The 15,924-nt window shown below is 40.1% G+C and overlaps 2 protein-coding genes across 2 annotated transcripts; both read left to right on the top strand.

Annotated features, from left to right (window-relative positions):
• Positions 1 to 1,160: 1,160 nt before the first annotated feature.
• LOC141460006 (uncharacterized) lies at positions 1,161 to 8,609 on the top strand. Its single transcript, XM_074139603.1, has 2 exons — positions 1,161 to 8,219; positions 8,323 to 8,609. Exon 1 carries the CDS (start codon positions 1,776 to 1,778, stop codon positions 5,736 to 5,738), a length of 3,963 nt encoding a protein of 1,320 aa, XP_073995704.1. The 5' UTR covers positions 1,161 to 1,775; the 3' UTR covers positions 5,739 to 8,219; positions 8,323 to 8,609.
• Positions 6,128 to 7,033, top strand: LOC141460003 (uncharacterized). Its single transcript, XM_074139598.1, has one exon. It carries the CDS (start codon positions 6,128 to 6,130, stop codon positions 7,031 to 7,033), a length of 906 nt encoding a protein of 301 aa, XP_073995699.1.
• Positions 8,610 to 15,924: the final 7,315 nt, after the last annotated feature.

Below are 15,924 nucleotides of genomic sequence, written 5' to 3' on the forward strand. Positions count from 1 at the left end.
ACTGTGTGCTTGTACAGTACAGCCTTTTACAACTGGACCGGAACGCCATCTTGCCTTCTATCAGCACATGTCTGCCTTTTGATCATTATTCATTTATCTACCCTAGACGGCCTTTTTTGTGGCAGTGGTGGTTCCTTTTATACTGTGCCATTCAACTTAGTAAGCAGCTTTATTCCAATTCGCTTCAAATAGTGGATTAACAGGTGAATCAATTCGTCAATCGGTAAGTCAGCCTATTTTATCCTTTACATCCTCCTTACCCCTGGGGTATTATTCTTATTACTATTATCATTATTATTATTCCTTCTACTTGGGAGTGGTCTGACTTGCTGGCGGATGTTTATTCACTCTTTTACATCATTCATCAATTACGCTACACTTCCGCTGCTTCACCTAATTACTCGGCACTACCTACAACTTGTGAGCACTGTATTACACGCATTTTGCATCATTATTACTACCAGCTATCCCAGTGTTCAAGGGACATTACGTCGGAAACCTGGTAGCTGTACCTACATCTCAACAGTGTGCGTCCAGTTAATCTCAGCCTCCTTCTTAGCGCTGATTCAGGGTAGCCTCGTCCTCAAGGTATTTCCCACTTTATATTTGTTATTTACTATCAAAGGTGATTTAAGGGCCTCTTAACAATTATCCTCTATTTTATAACTTTTTGCTCTGATCTTTTCCATAGGCCAGAGCTGGTCCTCCATTTCATAGGAAACCGGATTGTGGGGGCTTGCTTCTACATCTGCCGTTTCCAACCTTTCACACCAGCACCTTGGATCTGCATGGGCTTCTACAGCTTAATCCAGTCCATTACCAGTGCGCCTGACATCGGCGTTGCCGGCTGAAGACTGGGTTTTGGGTTATCATCACCAACAATGATGTAGTGAAGAGAAATAAATGCATGGTCGTTGTAAACACTAAAAGACTAGTTCTTATTTTTCGACCACCTGATTCCTGATCTTTAGCAAGTGGGTATTTCCAGTTTAAATACTCCACATTTACTACCAGAGGGTTTTCGTTAATCTTTACTTACATTCTGGGCCGTTTCCGACCGGTATTTACTACCAGAGGATTTTCTTTAATCTTAAATTGTATTCTGGGCCGTTTCTTACTGGTTTCATTACTATAGAGGACATACTTCATTTTCGTTCTGGGCTCTCTTCCTTCTGGCTACATCCGGTAAGGAATTTTACAATTTCCCTTTAAATCATCTTTATTTTACACGTGTCTGGTGACCCCAATCACAGGGATTTACGACCCCTTTGCTTGAGTGTCGCTTGCACTGAATACAGTGTTACCATCACTGTTTAATCTAGCCCTGTCTAGTATTGTTATCGGCTTATTGCCTGTGTGTATTAAGGAGTGTGGATAAGCACCAACTTAGCGTGCACCCCCCTTAGCACTTACTTCCGGTCTTGGGTAACCATTTGACTCTTTGAGCTTACTTTTATACATTGCCTTGTATTTCATTTTGTATTTTGTATACTTACATTCTTCTATGCTTCTAGATACCTTTTATTATACTTAAATTGTGTATACCTTACTTTATATTTTTTGTCTTGATTGTATACTTACATGCTTCTATGCTTCTAGATACATTTTATTATACTTAATTGAAGTGTGATCCACATTTTATTATACTTAATTGAAGTTGTGATCCACATTTGCACATCTTGGTATGCTTGTTACTTCGTAGGGTAAGTGTGCCTTTTACTCTACTATTTGATTTTTGTTAACTTTTGTGCTCTAGTGACTTCCTTTGATTCACCATGTCACCCCATTTGTCTGCCAAGGCATTTAATCGCATATGCCGATTAGCTATTCGCGGTTATAATCAAATTCAAGCAGAAATTGATAGGGTTTCGCAGTCCCTTTCCACCCCGGTGACTAAGTATCAAGCCCTTTTAGATGCTCTTCAAAATGATCACAATAATGCCAAAGGGGAGCTCACTCCTTATCGGGAGTTAGCTGAGGCCTTGCCTGACCTTACCCTTGAGATTCTCGACCAACAGTTGGAGGCTGTTGGCGATTGTTACACAGGGCTTGTGCGACAACTATCTGAATTAATTCGAGTTTCCTCATTACCGGCGAGCTCTACTAGGCTTAGCATTGATCCTCAAGACATTAATACTACTATGTCTACTGCACCTTCTTCTATTAACACCTCTAATGCATTTTATCCGGTGCAGTCAATACCTAAATTCTCTGGGAGACCTTCGGATTGGCGCGGGTTTATTTCCCGTTTCGAATCTATTATCAATTCGAGTAACCAACTAAATTCAATTCAAAAGTTTCAATTTCTTTATGATGGTCTGGATTCCAATTCACAAACCTTAATCTCGCATTTGGATTTCACACCTGAAATGTACCCAGTAGCTTTGAATATCTTAAAGAAGCGTTATGATGATCCTCAGGGCATCATTGATTATCATGCTAACGGACTTGTTGGCCTTTCTAAACCGGGCTCCTCCTTTAAGGACTTTGCCACATTTGTGGACACTTTAAATGTACACTATCGTGCACTGGCGGCTCTGCCCCAGGTTGATGAACATCAAGCCATTATAGTTTCACTACTGGTCTCGAAATTTGATCCAGCCACCTTACATGAATATAAAAAATATCGGCGGAGAGTTGCTCAAAATAACTCCACGGTTACAGTCAACCAACTCCTCGAATTTATCGATCAAAGCTTGAAGGAGAGACAGTTGGACGTCTCTCACCCAACTGCAACTTCAACTCCGACTCCCAGATCAAACTATAAGCCTAAGCCTAGATTTAACCAGTCTAAATTTAAGGCGCCTGTCTATGCGGCCGAACCATTAAACTTAACATATACTTGCAACTTTTGCAATCAAGCTTCACACATTATATTTCATTGTGAAGACTTTAAAGCCAAGTCACCCCGCGAGCGTTACAATTTCATTAAATCCAAGAACCTTTGCATTAATTGTTTGCGGAACCATTCTATTTCCCAATGCACTAATCGCGCGAAATGCAAAAGGTGTGGGAAGCCTCACCATACTCTCTTACATTTTGGAACTTCTCCCACGAAGAGAGTTGAATCTCCTCAACCCAAGTCTCCTCCTTCGAGGCCTGGTAATACTACACCACCAGGAACTTCCAGAGCTCCTCAGCCTGAATCATCACCACCTACAGTGTCGGTGACTGTACCAGCCCATGTTGCTGCTACGACTGTGTCCACTAAGCGGCAGTCACTCTTACTCGCGACCACACACGTCCGCATTCAAACATCCCCGCACTCCTACTTGGTGCTTAGGGGAATTTTAGACACCGCAGCTGGAGCCTCTTTCTTAACTGATCGTTGCGTACAGAGATTAGGATGTCGGCGTTGGCATTCTCCAATTTCTGTTTCCGGGATAGGCAATACTACCGCAACAAATAAGGGCGTCTGCTCCCTTGATATTGCTACTATAGGTGGTTCCATCCTTGCACCTCAACACCCATTTATCATTTTAGATAAAATAGCAGTCACAACTCCTACTGTTGAAATAAATGCTTCAGTACGTGAAGCAGCCAAACATTTGGTTTTAGCCGATCCCTCTTTTGATAAACCTTCTAGGATCGATTGCATTTTAGGCTCCGATTTAGCCTCTTTGTTATTTGGTCAAGGCTCTCCTATCACGTTAGGAACGGATATGCCAGTAGCGGTACCTTCTCCGTTTGGCTATATTCTCTTGGGATCAGCTCCAGTGACGACTTCTCCTTCTTCGGGGTCTGTTTCAAACCCCACTCCTTCAACTTCTTCTGCCGTAGCCGCATGCTGCGCAGCACCAGGTAATGAGTTACATGCCCTTGTAGAGAACTTTTGGCGGGCTGAAGATTCACCCCCAGTTTCTCCTGCACCTTCTCCACAGGAACAGCTGTGCGAGCAATTTTACCGCGACACCACCACACGTGATGCTTCCGGTCTGTATCAGGTTAGATTACCTTTCATTAATAAGGATCCTTCCTTTGTGGCCAACTCATATGCTGCCGCGTACTCACGCTTTTGCGCCTTGGAACGAAAGTTTAAAACAGATCCTAACTTTCAGAAATTATATACTGAATTTATGCAAGACTACCTTGACCAAAGCCATATGCAATTAGCTGATGGACCTGTCTCTTACTATATTCCCCATCATGGGATTTTCAAGAATCATGGGGACAACCCCAAGATTCGCGTCGTCTTCGACGCCTCTGCTAAAACCCCCAGTGGTACTTCATTAAACGATCTTTTGTTTGCTGGTCCTAAATTGCACCCTCTTTTATCCGATATAATTTCATTGTTCAGACAATATCCATTTGTCTTTTCCTGTGATATTAGGCAAATGTTTCGCCAAATATCTATGCATTACGAGGACAGACAGTTCCAATGCATTTTATGGCGGTCATCTCCAGACCAGCCTATACGCACTTATTACTTAAACACTGTTACATACGGCACAAGATCAGCTCCTTATCTGGCACTCCGTACACTGGCTCAGCTTGCCGATGATGAGAAAACAAATTTTCCTGAGGGAGCTGCTGCTTTAAAAAGAAACATATTTGTCGATGACGTTGCCGTGGGTGCGTACTCCCTGACAGCAGCTATACGTCTGCGTAATCAACTTATTACGTTATTACACTCTGGAGGCTTTGACCTCCGTAAATGGGTTGCTAACCACCCTTCCCTACTTATGGGAATCCCGTTGGAGCACCACGTTGCTTCCACTTCTTTCAGCACCACTTCAGCGTGCTCTATTTCTTTATTGGGCGCATTATGGAACCCTACTACGGATTCCTTTAGCATTCGACTTGACATCAAGTCCAGCCCCAGTGGCACTGTTACCAAACGTTTGGTACTCTCTTTTATAGCCCAAATTTTTGACGTATGCGGTTGGCTTGCACCCTTTACATTCAACTTAAAGGCCTTCTTACAAGCCTTATGGAGACAGTCTCTTCAATGGGACACTCCTTTGCCAGAGCAACTTGCCTCTCAATGGCAATCTCTTATTCATGATTTTTCTACTTTGGAGCAGGCAACATTACCTCGCCCATTCACGCCCACTGCGGCTACTACTTCCTACATCCTTCATGGATTCTCTGATGCCTCAGCACGAGGTTATTCAGCTGTTCTATACTTGGTTGGGGTGGAATCTAGCTCACCTCCAGCCCTTTTATGCGCTAAAACGCGCGTTGCTCCTTTACACACTTTAACTATTCCACAATTGGAACTGTGTGGAGCTCATTTGTTGGCATCACTTGCCGCTCATTACTTGAACTTATTTTCTTCTATTCTTACTATCACAAGTGTCCACCTCTGGACCGATTCGCAGATCGTTCTGCATTGGGTACAATTACCTCCTTATAAGTTCAAGGTTTATGTTTCAAACCGGGTATCCCAGATCCAAGATTGGGTTCCCACTGCCACTTGGCATTATGTACCCACTAATGACAATCCAGCTGACATTGCTTCTAGAGGTTGCAATGCCTCTACACTTCTTAACCATACACTGTGGTGGCACGGACCATCATGGCTGTCTACGCCCTCTTCAAGGCCTAACATTGGCCCTTTGGCTCTTCCGCATTCAGTCTCATCGGAATTTTCACTCCAAGCTGAATGCGCTACTGTAGTTCCGATTCCTCCTGTGCAACTATTTGATCACATTCCATCATGGAGTTCATTACTCCTTGTGATTAAACTTATACTCACTTGGAAGGCCAAAGTCAAGGGGTATCCCCCCCGGCATTGAGTCATGTGATTACTGCTATTTGTTTCTACATTCAAAGGATTGCCTTTGAGAAAGATATCTCTGCCTTACGATCAGGACGATCTTCCTCTGCCGGACTACAGCGTTTAACGCCTTTTATTGATTCTAATGGGTTAGTTCGAGTCGGCGGCCGACTCCAAAATACTACTTCTCTTAAAACTTGTCATCCCATTATTTTACCTAAGAGCCATTATTTAGTCAATTTACTGATTGACCATTATCACACTTTATTTCTTCATTCAGGGCTAAATCTTACACTTTATCATCTTTCACGTTCTTTTTGGATTCTGTCAGCCAGACAAGCTATTCGTTCACGCATCCATAAATGTATGGTGTGTTTTCGGGCCAAACCATCCCATAACGTTCCCTTAATGGGTCAACTTCCATCAGCGAGGGTCAATCGGATCTCGGACTGTCGTAAGGCTCTTACTGTCAAAGTTTATCTTTGCATATTTGTATGCTTCTCTACTAAAGCTGTTCATTTAGAGCTGGCATCGGATCTTTCCACCAGTGAATTCTTAGACGTTCTACAGCGTTTCATTAGCCGACGCGGCTGTCCTGCCCATCTTTATTCAGACTGCGGAACTAATTTCGTTGGCGCTTCTACCGCCCTTACACGAGCACTTCAATCATTACAAGCGGAGTTACAATTTTCTAAACTTATTAATGATTTTTGTTTTTCAAAATCTATATCATTTCATTTCAATCCACCTTCTGCACCTCATCAAGGAGGGCTGTGGGAACGTGCTGTCCAATCAGCTAAATACCATTTGAATAGGCTCATTGCCAATTACATCCCCACTTACAAGGTCTTAAATACTCTTGTTATACGCATTGAAGGCATCTTAAATTCTAGGCCTCTTTCTACCATCTCCAGTGATCCTAATGATTTCTCTGCCTTAACTCCGGCACACTTTCTACTGGGTAGATCGTTGATTGAACCACCAGATGCGGATGCGGCCATTCAACGATGTTCGCCTCGCCAACTACACTGGATTCAGACCGTCATTAAGGATTTTTGGACACGCTGGAAATCTGAATACCTTCCAGCTCTTGCACCTCGTGGGAAGTGGACCTCAACCTCCCCTAATCTTTCGGTTGGAGATCTCGTATTGATTGATGCTGATAACACTCCGCCCTCTTGTTGGCCTTTGGCCCGTGTACTGCAGGTCTTTCCTGGTTCAGATGGTATAGTACGACGTGCTCGTCTCAAAACTGCAACTTCAGAGCTTACTCGTCCAGCAGTTAAGCTCTTTCGCCTTCCAATTTATGATTAAATTGCAAGCTACCTTCATTAACTATTCTTAATCTTATGTTTCTTGTTCCACTAGTTATTTCAATCAGTTTTACACTTCATTTGTTTTTGTATTCTCTCAAGAGGTTGCTTTATATAATTTATCTCAAGGCCCAGCGCCGTTTCCTCCTGTTGGCCCCTATCTAATCTTCTCAAGACCTCTCGACGACGTTGACCCCTTGGGTTCAGTCTCTTAATCTTGCTCCGTAGCATGACTTCCCTTGGGCGAGTCTGAGTGGAGGCCGGGTACATATCTGCTTATTCTCTCGTTACTCTCTCCCTGTAGCCACACCGCTACACCTGAGCTTTGCTCATTTGTATATACACTTTGTAGCTTACGCCTCTATGGCCTATATTTAGTTAATTACGATTTTCACATGGAGTCATTCTCCTTTTGGCCCCCAGTGTCGCGTATTACTACGCGAATTTATAAAAAAAGGGACACCAGTGAGGGGACTCTCAATTTTTCTATACATGATTGACTGGCCACACTGTTCAGTAGGCAGTGCTGAGTTCAACCCCCTGGCGGCTAGTAGTAGTAGTCATCTATCGTCATTCGTCATTGCTTTATCAACCTTTTAACTGTGTGCTTGTACAGTACAGCCTTTTACAACTGGACCGGAACGCCATCTTGCCTTCTGTCAGCACATGTCTGCCTTTTGATCATTATTCATTTATCTGCCCTAGACGGCCTTTTTTGTGGCAGTGGTGGTTCCTTTTATACTGTGCCATTCAACTTAGTAAGCAGCTTTATTCCAATTCGCTTCAAATAGTGGATTAACAGGTGAATCAATTCGTCAATCGGTAAGTCAGCCTATTTTATCCTTTACATCCTCCTTACCCCTGGGGTATTATTCTTATTACTATTATCATTATTATTATTCCTTCTACCTGGGAGTGGTCTGACTTGCTGGCGGATGTTTATTCACTCTTTTACATCATTCATCAATTACGCTACACTTCCGCTGCTTCACCTAATTACTCGGCACTACCTACAACTTGTGAGCACTGTATTACACGCATTTTGCATCATTATTACTACCAGCTATCCCAGTGTTCAAGGGACATTACGTCGGAAACCTGGTAGCTGTACCTACATCTCAACAGTGTGCGTCCAGTTAATCTCAGCCTCCTTCTTAGCGCTGATTCAGGGTAGCCTCGTCCTCAAGGTATTTCCCACTTTATATTTGTTATTTACTATCAAAGGTGATTTAAGGGCCTCTTAACAATTATCCTCTATTTTATAACTTTTTGCTCTGATCTTTTCCATAGGCCAGAGCTGGTCCTCCATTTCATAGGAAACCGGATTGTGGGGGCTTGCTTCTACATCTGCCGTTTCCAACCTTTCACACCAGCACCTTGGATCTGCATGGGCTTCTACAGCTTAATCCAGTCCATTACCAGTGCGCCTGACATCGGCGTTGCCGGCTGAAGACTGGGTTTTGGGTTATCATCACCAACAATGATGTAGTGAAGAGAAATAAATGCATGGTCGTTGTAAACACTAAAAGACTAGTTCTTATTTTTCGACCACCTGATTCCTGATCTTTAGCAAGTGGGTATTTCCAGTTTAAATACTCCACAGCTGTCGTTAGCTCATTCATAGGTGCTACAATTTTGCGTTTCACCATTTTATTCGGCCTTTACTTGGTCAAGCTCTGTGGAATTTATATTTGAAAACTGCTAAAATTTAACCTTAAATATCTCGTTAACTATTATCTCTAGAAAATCGTAATTTGTACTACTTTTCAACAACAATAAAAGTTTGTACAACTTTTCTCTACATTTCGGTACAGAAATCATAGAATTCTGATAAATACGAAAAGAGATAAAACGTTTAAAAATTTACCGATTTCGAAACGAATTTGAAAACGTCAAAAATTTAATCTTGAATATCTTATGGTCTGTTATTACTAGAACATTTGAGTTTATATTACTTATAAAGCTAACTTTTCTCTACATTTTGGTACAGAAATCACTGAAATCTGAAGTAGGAAAAGAGATATAAACGTTTGAAATTAGTGGGATTACGAAAACCTCGAAAATTTAACCTCCAATATCTCGTTAACTATTATCTCTAGAACATTGCAATTTGTACCAATTACACTCAACGTTTTCTCTCCATTTTGGAACAGAATTCATAGAATTCTGATAAAGGCAAAAAGAGATTTAAATGGTTGAAATTTCACGGAATTCGAAATGAATTTGAAAACGGCAAAAATTTAATCTTGAATATCTCATGATCTGTTATCACTCGAACATTGCAATTTATACTACTTATAGAGCCAACATTTTTCTACATTTCGGTAAAGAAGTAATTTCTTTTTAATCTTTTATGTCCGCCATTCTTGATTATTTTTTGTACTATCACAGTTTGGGAAACGCTGACCTAGCTCACTATAAGTTCTCTGGAGTGAATTAATATAGCTGGTGCAAGGTTTACATGGATCGAAACTTCGAGTCCCTTGGAGTAAATAAGAAAAACAGTTCTCTAAAATTTGATTAATATAACAATATACACAATTGCAATGGATCAATGAGTTATTGTAGCTGAATAGACATTGCCTAACATGACAAAGTTCCAAATTATAAACAACCACTTACCAGTAGCAATTTCCTCTTACACAATTTTCGAGTTTAACTATTTCAGACATTACAGACTGACCAATTTCTTCACTTGTCAGTGGTGGACATGGAAGCTGTGCCACTGTAAAAGAAATTTTTAAATTTTTTTCTAATTTTTATAAGAACAAATACCGGCAAACGTCTAAAATTTAAAAATTTGAAAAAACTCTTTGATATTATTAAAAATACTTAATTTATCTTGAAATGACTTTTTGTAATTTTTACACACTTAAATCACAATTTTTTATGGCTTTTTTTTTTACTTTTTGATGGTAAAGTAGATGTTTCTTGCGAAGGAAGAGAATGGAACTCTCTAGCACAGCAATTATATCAAATATTAAAATTTGAATTCCTCATATCAGACCCCCCAATCTGGAGGACATGGACGTTTGATTTCGGGGTCACATATAAGCATTATTAACGAGTACAACGTTCACATAACATTCTCAGTAAAAAGAAAATCAAGATAGCTGTTTCTTTTAATTTTCGAAATACTAAAAATAAAAAACATTTTGTAAAAGCTATTCGTTAATTCAGCATCAAATGATGAAATCTAGTGATCGCCGACCCAAACGAGGTGTAAACTATTAATTAAAAAAATCATTAATTGCAACCCTAAGGTTTTCAAGTGTGATGACCAATTTTTCTTTAATATTTTTTATTATTTTGCAGCACAAACATTAAAATTTGATGAATCGCCGGCTCAATAAAACGGTAGTTAACAGTTTTATCAATCTCAATAAATAAAAATTGTCCAAATTAACCTGACTTTAAATAGTTAATACTGTTACAGCACAAGCAAAGCAACTTTGTAGGTTATAGTCAAAATTACCACTGAATGCATGGTTAAAATAAATAAATATCTCCTTAACAAAAACTTACAGTTTAAAATGTTAAGTATAAGGGTTGATTAAACGCCAAAAGATACACAAATCAGCAAGAACCCTACCTTTCATTAATACTTCATTGATATTATTTAAGTAATTTTACAGCATTAATTTTCATTAATATTTTTTAAGAATTTATGATGTCACAGACCCTTATGCTGGCAATTTTCATCTACAAAATATTTGTTCAAGTAGCACACCATTTAACTTAGATTGACTGTAATATCTATTTATCTATAATAATCAAACTATTAATTACAGGTGAAAAAGAAAACGTTATAAAAAATAAAAATAAAATTTAAGGCTAATAGATCCAGAGCGTCATCCTAGGGCTTAATCCCCAACTTTTCCCACACAGCCTTTTGCAGCATCCTAAGGAAACCTTAGCCTTGTGGGAAATCATATTTATGTGTGAATTCCATGTAAGCTTTTTATCGAAGATAACCCCAAGATACTTGGGCTCCATGGACAGGGGGATAGTAACTCCCCCCAGAGTTGGTTGCTCCAATCCACCCAGATTCCTCCTCTTCGTGAAGGGAACAACCCTAGTTAACCGCCCTTATAAAGACCGGTACACTTAACGGAGCTCTACCCACCTGCAAGGTTTTCGTCCACCAAGGGTCTTTTACACTTTTATAGATCCAGAGCATCATCCTAGGGCTTAATCCCCAACTTTTCTCACACAGCCTTTTACAGCAACCTAAGCCTTGTGGGAAATCATATTAGATGTGAATTCCATGTGTCTTTAATCAAAGATAACCCCAAGATACTTGGCCCCCATGGACAAGGGATAGTAACTCCCCCCAAATTTGGTTGCTCATTCCACCCAGATTCCTCCTTCTTGTGAAGGGGACAACCCTAAATTTATGAGGATTGATGGAGAGACCTTCCGCTTTGTTTCATCTATCCACAATATTAAGCGCTCTTTGCATGCGCTCTGAAACCGTATAAGCGAATTGTCCTTTAACAACCACTGCCAGGTCATCCGCAAAACCTAGGCAGTAGAAACTCTCCGCCGTCATTTTCGCTAAGAGATCATCCACCAAAATCGTCCACAGAAGGGGAGACAGAACTCCCCCCTGCTGGCAACCCCGTGTGATATACGATAAAACAGTAACATGAATATGGATCGGAGAAGGCAACCAGTAGTGCCACTCCATTATCGTGAATATAGTACACCGGTCTTATGAGGAGAGAAGATCGCGGGGCCATCTTCTCTTCAATCTCCTTGGAGAATTACCTGGTAATTTGGAAAAACATAGGTGTTCTGTGAAAGGGTTAGGATAAGCTGCGAAAGAGGAATTAAATTTTAAGAAACGAGTTTTAGCAAGTTCTTTAACGAAAGGGATTTTGAGGTCATTATGAATAATGAGGTTAGAAATATAGATGGATCGTTAAGTAGTAGTTTCGTCGTAGTTTTGACTGTAAAGTCTGAAGAACGTCATTATAATACATGAATTTCAAGAACTTTTATATTAAGGGCGAAAGATTTATTCGTTTTGAAAAGAGACCAGAGTTAATTCATTTTAATTACGATTTTTTTCTCGTATTTTAACTACAACATTAGATCATTGTTCGTCTCATTTAAAATTAATTGTTTTGACTTAAATTTTGTATAATTTTTTCGCTAAAAGGAGAATTAAGTTTTCTGTCATTCAAGAAACAATTAAATTAAATCTCAATCAGTTATCCGTGCTGGAGGACTCTTGCTGCTGAACACGCGCCTGAGTTGTTACTACATGGGTTTAAAGAGTCAGAGGATCTGAAGCCTACTTTAACAATATTATTGGATAGTGTTAGTAATATTATTGGGCAGGTAGGCGTAACGATATGGTTGCCCGGGCTAATACCTCTCACAGGTTTACTCTGTATAAGGAACTGAATTATGGAGTACGTAACCGGGAGTACTCCCGAGTCGCCTCACTGGCACTTCCATCGATATCAGTATATCACGTTGGATTATGAAGCTTAGAGGTGAGCTACTTTCTTTAAATTTTAGGCCTATAATTCGGAAGGAAGTGATGAATGTTTCCATACACTGTAAACAAACATCTTTTAATGTTTTAATTGCTGAAATAAGTTTTAGCAATTTTTGCGATTTTATTATTTATTAAGCAACTTTGTTGAAGACTTCATATCATACATTCTTCTTAATTTTGTAAGTAGATATTTTGCTATTAGTTAGTTTCATATAATTTACTTCAAAAAGTAGCTGAATATAGAGCTTTTTTTAGTAAGATTGAGTGCACCTTAGTTGCTGATGTCTCGTCAAAAAGTGAGCCTAGTTCTGATTAATTGTTAAGTTTCAAACAGTTTCTTATTTCGACGTTATTATATTGTTTAGATTGTTTTCGTTGCTTGATCAAAAGAATAAAGTAATTACTTGCTAGATGTAGTTTTTTGATGCAAATCCTCTTATTTTATTTATTTTTCTGTCGGTTTTTCGGAATGGATGTCCCCTTTATTGATCAACTTGTCTGCTTCTGGTGAGGAAAATATTCCAATCGTGCCAAATTTTGACACAAAATAGTAAAAGTCGATTATAAACTTTCAACCGAAAGTGTCAAACACTTTATAAAATAGTTTTTCACTTTCACGATTACTAGAGCCCAGTTTACACCTATTTCAATAAATAGGTTTTATTCGAAATATTTTTCGAAGTGTTTTTTTTTATCAAATAGGATTGTGTTGGATTTCATAAAAAAAAAAAAACGAAAGGTTCAGCTAGAATAGAAAACTTTAATGTAACTAAAATATACAAAGATATTAACACCACATATGTAAAAAGAAAAAAAAAAAACACATGGTGCAAATGCATACCGATCATACAAATTCAAATTAATTCTAATACTCCCCCTTAATTTGAACCCCCCCCCTTTAAAGTCCAATTTAAAAGGTTGATGAAAGAGCGCCCTTAGAAATTAGTCCCAAACTCTCCCTCATGCTCTCGAAGCGTGGTCTTGATAGTCCTTTCGTAAAGATATCTGCAATCTGGTATTCACTAGGTACATATTGCACCTGTAGGCCACCCTCCTGGTACTTTTCTCTGACGAACTTGTATCGTACATCAATATGTTTAGTGCGACTATGGAATTCCGGGTTCTTAATCAGTCGAATAGCACTCTGATTATCAATCATTAGCGCTGGAACATCAGCTGAGCCAACCAAAGAGGCATACAAACGGGACAGCCATATAGCTTCCTTCGCTCCTTGACTGGCAGCAATAAATTCGGCTTCTGTGGTGGAAAGTGCTATACACTTCTGCTTGCTACTCCTCCAGCTAACAGCCCCTCCACAATAGCGGAAAAATAATCCTGTAGTTGATCTTCTATCACCTGAATCACCTGCATAGTCAGCATCGGTATATACTTCCAATTTCCGATTTGAGTCCTGCTGATAGTGTATTCCAAAATCTTGCGTCCCCTTAATGTAGCGCAGCAAACGTTTAGCCATATTCCAATGTTTCAGTTTGGGTTTGTCCAATACCAGCTCGCGGTAAGGATAGGACTTATCTAGATTCTCAGTGCAAACTTCGGCGAGATGGCTGGGATCAACAGGTGTCAGTACAGGGTTCGCCTCAACCATGCCAAACTTACTAATAACCTTCTTCACATACGTCTGTTGGCTTATGAAGATAGAGCCATCCTATAGCTGACTTAGTTCCATACCTAGAAATTGGTTCACACTGTAACTCACAGTTGCTTTAAATTCCTTCTGCAGTTTCAAAAAGAAAACCTCCAAAACTTCTCGTTTGTTGACAGCCACAAGCCCATCATCGACATACAAAATCAAGATCAAGGAGTGATCTGAGGAAATAAACAAGCATGTATCTTCGTCACTACAAACTAGGCCACAGTTCTCCAAAAAATCGACAAACCTTTGGTTCCACTTCCTAGATGCCTGCTTAAGGCCGTATAAACTTTTCTCTAACAGGCAAACACGCTCCGAGCCATCACTAAAACCTTTCGGTTGCCTCATATAAATTTCTTCATCTACATTCGCATTAAGAAAAGCCGTTTTAATGTCAAATTGACCCAAAATAAAATTTCTAGATTCAACTACGCTTAAAAACGCCCTAACAGTATCCCATCTTACTACTGGTGAAAACGTTTCTCTATAATCAACCCCAGGCTTCTGGGTGAAACCCCGAGCAACTAATCTGGCTTTATGTCTTATAGTTCCATCAGAATTGTACTTTCTCTTGAAAACCCATCGATTGTCTATTGCCTTCCTTCCTTCAGGCAGATCAACAAGAGTCCATGTTTGATTTTCATCCAGCGAAGCAAGTTCTTCTTTGATGGCTTCTCTCCAGCTCGGCTCCTCCTCGGATTCCAGTGCCTCTTCCAGTGTTAGCGGCTCCTCACACGCAGCTAACATAGCATAATCTTCCAGGTGAATGGGTTTTCTCAGTGCAGTTCTGTCTCTCAGTCTTTTGGGGCTCGACATTTCTTCAACCATCTCATCATCAACTGTGGAAACTTGTTCCACATTGCCCATCGTAGGAACCGGAATATACACAAGATCAGGACCAGTCTCTTCTTCCAGGCGTTCTTCTAGTATCTTACTTTCTGCAGAACATAAACTTGTTTCTTCATTTTTAAACACCACGTCGCGACTGGTAATTACATCATTTCTCTGGGGAATCCAAACTCTAAAACCGTCTTTGTCATGGCAATATCCAACGAGGTATCCCTTTTTACTTTTTTTATCCCATTTCTTTCTCTGCTGCTTTGGGACATGCACAAAACATTCGGTTCCAAAAACTTTCAGATGACTAATAGCAGCTTTCCTACCGAACCATAATTCGTAGGGAGACTTGTTATCCACTGGTGTGGGCCCCGTCCTGTTAATCACGTATGTGGCAGTATTAACAGCTTCAGCCCACAGACCCTTTGGCATGTACATACTCCGTGCAGCTTCAACTATTGTGCGATTTTCTCTCTCTGCGCCACCGCACTGTTCCGGCGAGTAGGGCATCGTCACCCGATGAGACAAGCCCGCCTTCTCAATAATTTCCTTAACATCACCATTGTTAAATTCAGTACCCCCATCCGTCAGCACCTCCTTCAATGTGTGACCGCGTGTACGAACTTCGGCTAAAAATATTTTCAATTTGTCTGATACTTCAGACTTTCGTTTAAGGAAATAGACACTCCTATACTTACTGTAGTCATCTTTGAGTATTAAAAAATATTGTGATCCACCCAAGGATGCGACTGGCATAGGGCCACATACATCCGCATGCACAAGTTCGCCAGGTTTCATGGGTTTCACGGTTCGTTGCCCATAACTCATGCGGCTCTGTTTGCCGTAAAGACAAGCCTCACAAAAGAAATCATCATCGACAAAATTCACGCCATTT

Source organism: Rhodnius prolixus, unplaced genomic scaffold (genome assembly GCF_049639745.1).
Source record: "Rhodnius prolixus isolate KJV_2025 unplaced genomic scaffold, Rpr scaffold_41, whole genome shotgun sequence".
Classification (NCBI taxonomy): domain Eukaryota; kingdom Metazoa; phylum Arthropoda; class Insecta; order Hemiptera; family Reduviidae; genus Rhodnius; species Rhodnius prolixus.

Bases quoted from the DNA above. Each gene is read 5' to 3' on its own strand.
- LOC141460006 (XM_074139603.1), top strand. From the start codon at position 1,776: ATGTCACCCCATTTGTCTGCCAAGGCATTTAATCGCATATGCCGATTA.
- LOC141460003 (XM_074139598.1), top strand. From the start codon at position 6,128: ATGGGTCAACTTCCATCAGCGAGGGTCAATCGGATCTCGGACTGTCGT.